Source organism: Microtus ochrogaster, linkage group LG2 (assembly GCF_000317375.1).
Source record: "Microtus ochrogaster isolate Prairie Vole_2 linkage group LG2, MicOch1.0, whole genome shotgun sequence".
Lineage (NCBI taxonomy): Eukaryota > Metazoa > Chordata > Mammalia > Rodentia > Cricetidae > Microtus > Microtus ochrogaster.
In genome coordinates this window covers 12,961,848-12,975,240 of record NC_022028.1, presented here as the reverse complement: position 1 = coordinate 12,975,240, position 13,393 = coordinate 12,961,848, and the positions used below count along the sequence as shown (strand labels likewise).

At 37.1% G+C, this 13,393-nt stretch overlaps 1 protein-coding gene across 3 annotated transcripts in view; it reads left to right on the top strand.

Moving 5' to 3' along the window:
- Adgrb3 (adhesion G protein-coupled receptor B3) overlaps window positions 1-13,393 on the top strand; it is a 704,417-nt gene that overhangs the window by 638,618 nt on the left and 52,406 nt on the right. For all 3 annotated transcript variants that reach the window (XM_026785468.1, XM_026785467.1, XM_005359883.3), the window contains exons 20-23: window positions 6,534-6,684; window positions 9,009-9,078; window positions 10,440-10,506; window positions 12,624-12,709. In XM_026785468.1, coding sequence (XP_026641269.1) covers window positions 6,534-6,684; window positions 9,009-9,078; window positions 10,440-10,506; window positions 12,624-12,709 — 374 coding nt within the window. The remainder of the gene's footprint in view (window positions 1-6,533; window positions 6,685-9,008; window positions 9,079-10,439; window positions 10,507-12,623; window positions 12,710-13,393) is intronic.

Below are 13,393 nucleotides of genomic sequence, written 5' to 3'. Positions count from 1 at the left end.
TTTTTTCCATTTGATATTTTTTGCTTATTTGTCAAAAATCAGGTATTTGAAAGTGTGTGGATTAATATCTGGATCTTCAATTCGGTTCCATTGGTCCTCCTGTTTGTTCTTATGCAAATACCAGGCTGTTTTCAGTACTATAGCTTTGTAGCTGAGTTTGAAGTCAGGGATTGTGATGCCTCCAGAAATTCTTTTATTGTACAGGATTGTTTTGGCTATATGGGCTTTTTACTTTTTCATATGAAGTTGAGAACCAATCTTTTGAGGTTTGTGAAGAATTTTGCTGGGATTTTGGTGGGCACTGCATTAAATCTGTAGATTGCTTTTTATAAGATTACCATTTTTTGCCTAATAGAATTGTTAATTCTACCTACCCAAGAACATGGTAGATCTTTCCATTTTTTGGTCTTCTTCAATTTCTTTCTTCAAAAATTTGAAGTTCTTGTCATACAAGGCTTCCACTTGCTTGGTTAGAGTTACTCCAAGATATTTTATGTTATTTGTGTCTATTGTGAAGGGGGATGTTTCTCTGATTTCTTTTTCAGCCTATTTATCATATGTGTAAAGGAGGGCTACTGATTTTTGAGTTTATCTTGTATTTTGCTACATTACTGAAAGTGTTTATGAGTTAATAAGTTCCTTGGTAGAATTTTTGGGGTTGCTTGTGTAAACTATCATATCATCAGCAAATAGAGTTTGACTTCTTCTTTTCCGATTTGTATCCCCTTGATCTACTTTCATTGTCGTATTGCTCTAGCTAGGAGCTCAAGAACTATATTGAATAGATATGGAGGGAGTGGACAACCTTGTCTTGTTCCTGATTTCAGTGGGATTGCTGTGAGATTCTCTCCATTTAGTTTGATGTTGGCTGCTTTCTTGCTGTATATTGTCTTAATTATATTTAGGTATGTTCCCTATATCCCTGCTCTCTCCAAAACCTTTATCATAAAGAGATGTTGTATTTGTTGATGTTGTAGTTTCAGCATCTAATGGTTTTTATTTATCAGTTTGTTTATATGGCAGATTATGTTGACAGATTTTCATATGTTGAACCATCCCTGAATCTCTGGGATAAAGCCAACTTGATCATGGTGGATAATGGTTCTAATGTGTTCTTGGATTCTATTTGCCAGTATTTTATGTAGTATTTTTGTATTAATGTTCATGAGTGAGATTTGTCTGTAATTCTCTTTCTTAGTAATATCTTTCTGTGGTTTGGGTATCAGGGTAATTGTAGCCTCATAAAAAGGGTTTAGCAATGTTCCTTTTGTTTCTATTGTGTGAAACAATTTGAAGAGTATTGATATTAGTTATTCTTTGAAAATCTTGTAGAATTCTGAGCTGAAACCATCTGGTCCTGGACTTTTTTTGGTTGGGAGACTTTTGATGACTCCCAACCAAAAAAAGCAGTTACAGGTCTATCTAATTTGCTTATCTGGTCTTGATTTAATTTTGGTTAGTGATATTTATCCAGAAAGTTTTTCATTTCCTTTAAGTTTTCCAATTTTGCGGAATACAAATTTTCAAAATATGACCTGATGATTCTCTGTATTTCCTCTGTGTAGTTGTTATATCCCCCTTTTCAGTTCTGATATAAAATCATATTCTAACAGATTGAAATACACATGACATGGATAACTCCCTTGGAAAGCACAATTTCCCAACATAACTCAACAGCAAATAAGTCAACTGTCGAGATCTTTAATTAGATGCCTTACAGTATTCCAGAACTTTCAAGATACAGAAACACTTAGGGAACATATTTTTTTTAAACTATAGTTTTATATAAGATCATAGATGTCCACGGTTTTAATAATTTTGTTTATTAGCATGGGAATCAGGATTTCTGTGGAAGCAAAATTGAAGGAGATTCCAGGCATCGGGAAGGAACAAGTCAAAAGAACTTGATGAGTATCTTAACCTATCAAGAAATTTGACCACTATTGAAAACAAAGAGAAAATGAAAATTGCAAAAAAAGGAGCTTTGTTTGACTTAAAAAAGGTCTTTCAGAACATTTGTTTGTAAGTGAAAATGTGATATAGACATACTAGATAAAGGAGACTGTAGTTAACTCATTTGTAATTAAGTATAATTACTATTTCTGATGATAAAAAACAGAAGTTACTCTTAGAACCATCTACATTTTGATGTGTTTTTAGCTGTGTGGGTGAATTCAATCACAGTATGTCAGGCTTTAGCTGTTGTCAATAAGCATATATACTTGTAAAATATATGAAGCTGTACTATATTTCATGATAAAATAATTTAAAATTCACCTTTCCCTGCCCCCAAAATAATACTTGCTTTGTCTCAAATTTTCTACATGTATGATGTTGGGTTTGTTTGTTTTTTGAGACAGGCTTTCTCTGTGTAGCCTCCCTGTCCTAGAACTTGCTCTATAGACCAAACTGGCCTTTAAACTCAAACATCTGCCTGCCTCTGCTTCCTGAGTGGCGAGATTAGTGGTATCCACTGTCACACCCAGTTTGCATGATGTCATTTTATGAGGTGGATTTTCTTTTTTTTTCAATTCTCAGCTAGGAAAAAAGGAGCCCAGAAATTTCAGTAAGTAAAACAGGCAGTGTGTGGTTCCAGAAGTAAAATTCTTGCTTGCCTTATTGCAATGTGTAACTGAAGGAGAGAATTTGCTTGAGGCTAGGGAGAAGCTTCAGGCTGGAGATATGACGATAGTAACCCATCTGCTTCATCAGTTACATAGGAAGTGAGACCACATCACAAACACAAGAAAGAGCAGCATCCAATTATGAGAAGGGCGGCAGTTGTGAGGACCCAGCAGTTATAAGGACCCACGGTACCCTATACTTAACTCTATCCTGCACTTGTCTGGACTGACAACTGTATCCTGAGTCCTTTCTCACGATCTGCTTTCCTTCTGCTGCCTCAGTTTTTGTTTGATAGCCCAGCATGGAAAGTCCCTCTTCATCTTACTTACTGTTTTTTTGTTTTTTTTGGTTTTTTTTTCTGATATGACCACTGTACCATCTGCTTCTGAATATCCGCCTTTGCTTACTATAGGTCTTTTTAGCTCTTTATTCCCATCTTTCTGTGTCTGTGGTTTTAGTACTTTCTCACATAACCATTACAGAAATAGATTTTTTAAATCAAGTACGAAACGTTGTTTTGTTTTACTTTTCTTTTTTAAGTGAGTTTAAAGCTATTGTGATTTATGCTATTTTTGGAAACATTTTTCTATGTATCAGAATTCTGTTTTTTTCCTTTTCCCTTACCTTTAATTGAATGTAATGATGTCTCTTACTTTTATTTTTCTTTTGTTGACTACTAAATATATTATTTCTACTTTATAATGACTATCTCAATTTATCATGGTGATCATAAATGTTCAAATATATCTGTCATATATCACTCAGTATTTCCAATATGCCAGAAGGGGAAAACAGGTTTGGCATGTTCTTATTTTTCTCTGTTTCCTTGTAGCCCTCATGTCTCTTCCCTTTTGACTCTCACTGCTATTATTTTTGAATTCTGTATCTAGATAGCTGTGTTTTTAAGATTATATGAAGTATATTAAATAAAGTTTTATTTAGATTCAATATATTTTATTGCTTTTGTTTGCTATCTATCACTTATCCCATTCTCTCCTCTTGAAGTCATTATTGGTGGTTTATACTGCCTAGAAATTCTTTCAGAGAGAACCTTAAAATAATGAACTTCAAAGCCCCTTTCAGTTCTAAAAATATATCTCTGCCTGTCGCTTGGATAATAGTTTGGCTAGGTGTGGACTTCTAACTTCAAAGTTCTCTTTCATTAGAACAAGGACACTTTTTCACTGTCTTCTTGGATCCTGGGTGGCTCACAAGAAATTTAATATCCCTCTGATTCTTACTCCTTTGTAAGTTATCATTATTTAAATTCTGAGCACTTTTAAATTTTAGTCTCATTCTAGATGTTAACAATTTCACAGCAGTGCATTTAGGAATGTGTGTTTGTTGGTGTGTGTATGTGTTTTTCCTGTTTAATCTACCCCGTAGCCAAGATTGCATTCAGTTCTGAAGAATTCTTCCATGCTAGTCCCTAAATGCTGTTCTTTCAATTTTATTATTGTTCTGTTCAGGAAGTACTATTGTACTGATGTTAGGCCTTCCTTGACATTTACATATTTTTATCCTTTTTCTTCTTCCTGTGTTGTCCTTCTCCAGATACCCAGCACAGGGCTGGAATACCAACCTGCAATGTGATTTATCTAGTTTTGTTTTTTTTAAATCTAGGATTACTCTCAGCTTCTGGTTCATTAGAAGCAATATATTTACCTCAGTTGCCTTCAGAGAACATTTTCTACTATTCCTAAGAATTGGAATAGTAGAAAATAGCAGCAGAAAATAGCAGTAGAAAAAATTCAATTTACTAAGTTAAATCTGCTTTTGACTTTTGTGATATAATAGCCCTCATCATCCATGACAGTTCAAGAGTAGAGCCGAATTTGGCAAGGCCGGTAAAACAAATGTCAATGGCGAACTGGAGGAGATAGTGAGTTATAAATCTGGGATTGTGATGTATGAGGACCTGTCTGTCATGGGAGTTGAGAGCTTACTGAGAGGGGTACAAAGAGAGGGCTTTGTGACCGAAGTCACTGAGGTGGGTCAGGTGATCGCAATGGTTGAATAGGTGCCAGCATAGGAACCTGAAAGAGGTGCCTAGAGTTTGAGGTTTATCAAGGGAAAAGGCTCATCCTGCAGAGACTTAGAGAGTATTTGATCTGCAGGGTTGAGGATATCAAGTGTGGAGCCTATGGGGAGGAGAGATTAAAGAATCTGAGTCCTTGCACATGAGAATAATGGTGCTTGTGGGAACTGATAGCATTTATGGAAAATAACAGCGGTCATTGCTCTGTATGAAAGCTGTCATTTAGAAGTTATGCTACTACACCTTGGCAAATACAACCCGTGAACAACAATAACAACAGCTGATGTGTGCTTTGTACGATTCTTAAAATCAGCTTTCCTCCCCAGTGACTACAGGCCCATTCGCACTGATTCTTAAAGAAAGGGGCAATAGTTTGTCTTTGATAAAGTCAGGACCCCAAGAAACCAGTTATCAATTAGGCCGTTCAAGACATCAGATCTCTTCCCTGAGACGGAAGTACAGGTCAGGATGCCATCCTCTGATCAGTGCTAGAGCCCTGCATTTCCTGATTCTTGTTTTATACTTCATTGACTATGAGGGAGGAGGCCATCTCTAGTGCCTTCAAGCCTGCTAATGTCTAATTTGTGGCCTAACGTCTTTGTCTATTTTTAATTTCTGGAATGGATGACTGACGAAGAAAGAAATTGTTTCTGTTGCTGGTTCTGCTTTATGAGGAGTTGTATTACAACAAGATATACACAAAGAAGTCGTACCAATAGGGAAATAAGTAGCAGCTTTTACTAAAATGAAGCTGCTGGTTGTTTGTAGACAAGGCATCGCTAATGGCCCACGCATTTAGGATGATTAGATTGCATGAAGACAAATATCTATGAAATCATAGCTGTGTACTGCCAGTGACTCAATTAGCTCTTCAAAATTACTTGATTAAGACAGGCAGGGCAATGCAGTAGCATCAAATGCAGCTACTAAATACTTTACATTGCAACCTACCTTGCCTCTAGACTATTGCCGAACCTTATGTTGTATTTCACTTGTTATAACTTGTGTATCACATGCATATAAAAGCAGTGTTTTTTCTTTCTTTTGAAAAGCTGTTCAGCTTTTCAGTATAATCTTCACATCAACACAGATGAAACAAAACAGAAGAATCCCTGGTTAAATAAGAGAGCTAAAGAATGGAACCAAAACAATTATACATCATGTCTGCCTCTTAAACTAAAGAAAGTGCCATTTCCATAATTTTATTCTTAAAAAGTCAACTAAACCTTGGACTTCCCACAGGTCAGGGAACCCTGATGGCTCTTCAAGCTGATGAGGGAGAGGGACTTGATCGGGGGAGGGGGAGGGAAATGGGAGGCGGTGGCGGGGAGGAGGCAGAAATCCTCAATAAATAAATAAATTTAAAAAAAATCAAAAAAAGAAGCTAAATAAAAAAAGAAAATAAAATCAATTAATAAAATGAATTAAGCAAAAAATAAATAAATAAAAAATCAACTAAAGCAGTAATTTTAATTTTCCTTGAGTTTAAGTGCATAGTGTGGGTTCTCCTCATTAAAGAAACTGAGAACATAAATGGAATTAGGACACGTATTTTTTGTGCTGCCCATATTGTATACAGTATAGAGACTAGAGCCGGTATGGGCTCTAGGTTCTGTAAATAGTTTCGCTTTTACGCAAAGCAAAAAATCCATCAGAACTTAACCTCTTCAAGTGGAAAGTAGTCACAGAACCCTGTAATCATAGAACTCAAGAGGCTGAGGCAGGAGGATGACAAGCTAAAGGCCATGTGGACTACAGGGTAGGATTGTCTGTGAACAAAGGAAGGATGGGGATAGGGAAGGAAAAGTCCGGTCCTCTGAATCATAGGTCCCTGCCCAGGTTGAGCATGCGCTTCCTTCTGTCTCCGCAGAGCATCTGCACGACCACCACTGCATTCTTGCATTTTTTCTTCCTGGCTTCATTCTGTTGGGTTTTGACAGAGGCGTGGCAGTCATATATGGCTGTAACTGGAAAAATCAGGACACGGCTTATACGGAAACGTTTTCTGTGCCTTGGATGGGGTAAGCATATACTTTTCATGTTTTGCTCATGTGACAGTGGGAGGGACATCAGAAAATAGTAAAAAGTGATTGTAGCCAGGTTACTATGGTATCTAACTTGAAACATGAAGTGCAAAAACATGAGAGAAGAAGCCCTTTTGTAAACGTCCGTGGGGTCATTTGGAACTTTAAAAGAGGATAATTATCAAAGATTTTAGCTAGTAAACACTCCGTGTACCTACATGGTGTCTCTTGAGACCTGAGCTACCTACAGTTAGAAAGACAACGTGTTCCTTGCTGATATTTTCTAAAAATGCAAAATTCTTTAAATTGTTTTGGCACCCAAATCAGGATGTCCACAGGACATATAGCAAACCCTAGGAATCCTCTATCTGTTCTATTCCAAAAAAAAGAAAAAAAAGAAAAAAAGAAAAGAAAAAATCTCCATACTGTTTTTCTTAAAAAAAAAAAGCAGAGGGGAGGAGGAAGGAACCATCAGAGAGGCAAGGAAACGTTACATGTAGGTAAGGGGGTTCTCAAAAGTAGAAATGTACAATTGCTGCCATACTAGGAATTAATTAATTCTCTGCACAACGTTATTGAGGAATATTTCCTGTTGCTTCATGGCATAGACATCTCAATGATTAGTGATTTAATGGGACCAGTTTGAATGAAAACATAGTTAATTTTTAAAAATCTAGTTTTAGAAAAAAGGACAGGGTTTATCATGTCTTTATTTGAGTTTTAAAATCCCCACCCTGAGACCACTACACATGAGTACACACGTAGACATACATGTACGCACACATACATGTGTGCACATTCGCCCACATCCTGCCGCTGTTATAGCAGACAGTGAGAACAGGATGTTAAAAGGAATCTGGGCAATTCTGAATGAGTGAACTTATTACAAGACTAGAATAATTCATCCTGAAACACATGATCAAAACCACTTAACGGTTATCTGCCAGCATTCAGCACAGGTGTATTCATATTTAGTTGATGTATTAGGACTCTTTCTAGAAGCAAATGGAAATGTAGAGAATACGTTCTACTTGGAGTTTGGTAAGATTTTTGTCTAGATTCCATGACAAAGACCTTCTTAAATGATGGCAGTACTGAACCAAGGTTCATTTTGGTTGTGAATTAGGACCATAGATCGAAGGAAGAAACAGCAAGTACAGGAAGCTCTTTCCTAAAGAATGATTTCCTTGCCAGTAACCAAGAGCTTCCTTATCTAATATTGCTACTAAAGATCTTGAAGAAAGGGATTGAAAAGTTGCAAAGTTACAGGTGATATCAATATTCTCTGAACGGCAAAGAGTTGTATAGAATATCAGTGAAGAGAAACGCGCCACAATCAATTTAGTAAACAAAGGAAGTCCAATTTATATGAAATAAAGATTACTAACTCCCTAGGTATTGTTAGGGTATACATGTGTGCTTGATTGCTTCTAATGAACTCCATTATTCAATCACAATATTCAGTCAGCAGATAACATAACATGCAGGGTGAGGGTGAAGCAGAGGAAGGAGACGAAGACGTTCATACTCATAATTTATATTGTGAGTGTAAACGTGGTGACGTTGGCATGCCTCCCACAGTTCTGTGTTTAAAGCTGGTGAATGTATACACTCTTAGCAGAGTAGACTCCCAGGAGAAAGAAAATAGCAAGAAGAATGGGAAGACAGGCAGAGGGGCGAACCAAGAGGATGAACAACTGGGGGGTTTCATTTTAACTGAAAGAGTAAACATGTTCGTCTTAGAAATACTGCATGTCCAAGGGTCAAAACTGGTTTAGATTTTCAGGTAACTACATCGTTACTGTTCCTACATCGTTACTGTTATAAGTAAACTGAAAAGAAATTATTCAGTGGGAAAATTATTTTGAGGCTCTTATTATAAGTTAAACTTGATATGGATCGATATATGGCCAGCTGAATATTCCACTCTTATGACAGGCCATCACACCAGGGCATCCAGTTTTCTGCCTTTCTGGTTATTTTTTAACTACAAATTTCCTTTATAATGATGCAAACCCCTAGGGAAAAAATAACTTAAAAGATATAGTAAATCTGTGTTATTACTTCCCTTTAAAAGCATGTCAAATGCAGTGGTAACCTAGCAACACCAGGGCAGTTCACTAAGTTAAAATCCCACCTGTCTCTTGTAGTCTCACACTTGAAAGTTTGCACTACAAACATCCATTGCTCTTCTAACAGCGGTTGCTGCGGTCTGAGTATCTGAAGTCTGTCCAGGCCTGTCCTGAGCAAGTGTCCACAAGTGACTGTAGCTGAAGATGAAATGTCACCTGAATATGAAATGTTGCCTTGCTTTTTTGCAGGACTGCCAGCTTTAGTAGTAGCCACATCTGTAGGCTTCACCAGGACGAAGGGATACGGCACAGATCACTAGTAAGTCCATCCATAATGCTAACCATGTTGATAAGTAAGGAAGTTGCCAAGCAGGTTTTATTTGTCTTGCCTCCTAATGCCATTCACTTTGTCACGGAGTCATTAGCAATGCTAGAAGGTGACTTCTATGCGTAAAAGTAAAGAAAGTGATGCAACTATTAAGAATCCTCATTCCTGTTTCCAGTTCTTCCGAAGACCAAAATATTTTCCTTTAAAGATACATCAACATGTACTGTACACGCCAAAACTTAAATACTCTCTGTTAGAACTGGTAAAAACTTGGCGTTATTTTTCTATTATTGTGTTTTAGGATGTGACTCTTTTCTCAGTTACAGACATCACTGATGTCTATTATCATTAGCTATTATTAATGCAGGTTTTGTTGTTACTTGGTGGTGTTATGCTGCAATTGATTGATCAGGAGACAGATTCTATAGCAGAAAATGCCTAGACTGTGGAAGAAATTAGAAAGGGGTATGATGTCCACCATATGCCTGTGATGCTCAGAAAGTCCAAGAAACAATTTATGGTGTAATGTTTCTAATTTGAAGCAGAAAATAGTTGCGTGAGTACTGGCCTGGCTCCACACCAGCCATGAGATACAGCCCCTCACTGCCTCCTCAGCTCTGCCCGGACTGTGGGCAACTGCACATGCTCCGTCTGCAAACTCCCAGTTCTGTGCCCTCTGACCTCTTCATTTCCTTTTGATTCAGAGCATGAACATCCCCCCCCACCCCGCCCCCGAAAGTTCCACAGCGCTGTCCATGCAAACCTGCATCTCTTGGTGATGTTAGTTAATTGGAGAAACACAGCTGCACTCATTCTAATTCACAAACTTATTCCAGAGAATGTTCTTGGTAGTCTGGGAAACAGTAAAATTAAAGGAAAAAAGAAAACACACACACACAAACACACACATGCAAATATGAGTTATCAATTTCCTTCCTCGATATCTTTTAAGTCACTTTCTCCCAGTATCTCAGTGGCCTGAAGGAAGATTTTGTAAACACGCTGTTACAATTCTGAAGTCCCTCGGAAAGAGTCAGCCAAGGAGGAAAAGCAATATTTGTTGGGATAATCTCTTTGCAAGAAATAAAAGTAGAAATTGTGATATACGAATAATTTGTCTAAAATATTTTAACTGCCTCAAGCTAAAGCCCAGTAGTGAGGGGTAGGTAGTGTTTCCTCCTCATGAAATGCTCTAATCCTACTTTTTCTATGGCTTCTATATATTAAGCTATAAATCTTTGCAATGCACCGACACCGCAAGGTCAAATCCTAGCCGATGCTGCTTGCACCACAGTCCAGTGGCCTGATGCTTATCACTGATTTTTGTTAGTTTTCTCTAATGCTATTTTTAGCTGCTGGCTGTCGCTTGAAGGAGGACTGCTCTACGCCTTCGTTGGACCTGCAGCCGCTGTTGTCCTGGTAAACTCTGAAACTCACTTACTTGATGGATTAGCTAAGCAGAAAGATTACAGGGGCTCATTTAGAGTGGCAAGTTTGATAAAGCGTTTGGTGGGTAGAAATTTTAAAGTCCAACTACTTACTACATCAATTTTAATATCAATTGCTTTCTATCTTATATTACCCTAAAATATTCATATTTAAGTACTGGAGGTTATTAAACTTGGGAGAGTGGAATTCCTCCTACAGTGATTCCAGATATGTGAAGAAGCTCAAGTGAACTTCAATAAATCCTTCCTCTATAATATATAAAATCCCATCCTTTATATCATTAAACCTCTATATTATCTTGTATAATGTATTTATATATGAATAGGGAGATTAATCAAGACTGCCATTTCCAAATATCTTCACCTATCATTTATCCATCTATATGTATACATACATACATACATACCTGTCAGTTTCACAAACTCAGTGATAGAAACATTTTAGAATGGATATGTCACTGTTCCACAGTCGGTCCTGCATATTCTAGCATTTTCAGTAGCATCCTTCCCTTTGCCTACCACAACTCCAGATATTTTTGGTGGGTCAATATTATTCCAACTTAAAAACCACCAGTAGCTGTTAACTACAAAGACTTTAATCATTTTCTTTTTAGAATAACAAAATAGTTTCCAAATTTTAAAAATTATAAGATGTAAAATTTTCTACCCTCTTTCCATTGTCTCTCTCTCCTGCCCGACCTCCATCCCCCTCCTTCTCTCTTATGCTCACTCATCATTCTGACGAAAATGAAGGAGGAAAGAAAAGATATATTAAATACAAAGACACATATCACTGTTCAATTAGGCTATCTGCGAGATAATTACCTTTCGGTTCTTTGAATGGCTCATTCAATAACTTGGACACTGGAAACCACTTTCTTAGTAACACTATTTTAGGCTTCTTCTTTTAAAGAGCCTTCATTCTTCAAAGCTATAATAGAGAACAAAAATTGCCCATGGTTTACAAGAAAGAAACAAATCCAAACCATAACCCTGAAGACATGAGTATTACAGAAAAGCATAGGGAACTTGAAACTACTGGGAACACTTTTGTCTTCTGCATTGGATTTTTATTAAATCAATTGAGTTATTTTCCTAAGCTGCTGGGTAAACATACATATAACCCTGTAATGAAGAAATAGCCAGTATGTATATAATTGAAACACCAATATGATGGATCTCTACTGGTCATAAATTCTCTCATGTTTTAAGTTGTGAATTAATAGAATCCCTAGAACTTATATTTTCTCTTAGTTCAAGTAAAATGAAGTACAAGGTACATTCTTCTGATGAGTGGTATATTGCCCAGACTCTAAGAGTGACATCTCCTAAATCACTTATTAACAGAAAGGTTTGGGATCTTTCTCTTACCAGCAAGAGGACAGATTTCAGCCGCCTATCAGCAGAACATTTTCTTACTGATTTTATGTCATTAGTATTATACAAAAGGCCATGTAAGTGAGACTAAGGAGTCTTTGAAAGAAGTTGAGAAGATGCATTCAGGAGCGTATTTTAAGAACTAAAGGCAGTCTCCATCCTCTGAAGGAATCTGGAGATTGAATAGGCTTTTGCTTCCTAGAAAAAGAGTATATCAGAAAGTCCCCAAACCTGGGAGAGAGCAGCCACAACACAGCTGCAGAGACTAGCTAGCCATTCTGTCTTCTCTGCTAGTGGAAAATCGTCAGTCCCTTCACCTGCCTAGACTTAGCCCAGCCCCTTGCTGGGAGATTTAAAATGCTTTGGCTTTAAAGCATGGAATAAAACTCATTTAGTCCATTGTTTTATGCAGTTTCCCTAGAAAAAATAAGACCAGATTGATGGAGGGTTTGGTGCCTTTTGAAAGCTAGGCAATCGAAGGTTAATTTTGCCACGTTAAACTGCAAACCATGGAAATGAGATGCGTTTGGCGGACTCTAAATGTTAGCGGCATGCACCACTGTTCAGATGCTCATTACACCTTTGAGAAGTCATTCACATCACTCCTCAGAGTCCTGCCCTCTGTAAGGGGTTAAGACTTGTTTACTGGAGAAACAGGGTCCTGATCCCCTTCAGTATCATTGAAAGGTCAACTTTGTTTTTATTTGACAGGTCAACATGGTGATTGGCATTTTGGTATTTAATAAACTTGTTTCCAGAGATGGAATCCTAGATAAAAAGCTCAAACACAGAGCCGGGTAAGCTGCCATTGGTGGATATTGAAGGTTCTTTACAAGTAAATCCCATAGTCCAGGTCTGGGTTGTCACTTATGTGGGTCTGGGCCTTAAACTCTGCTCTTGATGTGCTAATGTTTCTGTAGATTCTGCCATTTCAGGATTCTCTGATATTGTGTATTAAATATAAGCAATAAATCAGACCGTTGAGAAGATATGGGGTATGCACATTCCTTGCCCATCTATTAAGATCTAACACTATGTCTTGATAATTGTCCTGAGATAAGGGATTTTAAAACCCAAATCTTTACTCACTCTGGGCCCCAAGAAACTAAATATTGAATGAAAAAGTGATTTATTTGTTTGTTCTTTCCTCTAGCTAATTGTGTAGACCAGAAAAACAAAACAAAACATTTCACTTAAAATAGATACTTATCAAGCATTGTTCTTGCCATAGATTTAAAATTTGCTAGAACAGTTATTTATAATTTTCATTTGCCATCTACAATATCTATAAAAGCAGATGCCCCACTTTTACTGTTATTGCAATATCAACCAACACCTCCTTTGTAGATTTATTGAAGCATTTTAGATTACAGCAATAACCCATTATAAGGATTTGTAGAAATCTGAATGAGATATTGATGCTGTTGATTTTCTCATGGATCTTTTCTGTCAAAAAAGGGGACAACTGCCTTTAATCCCAG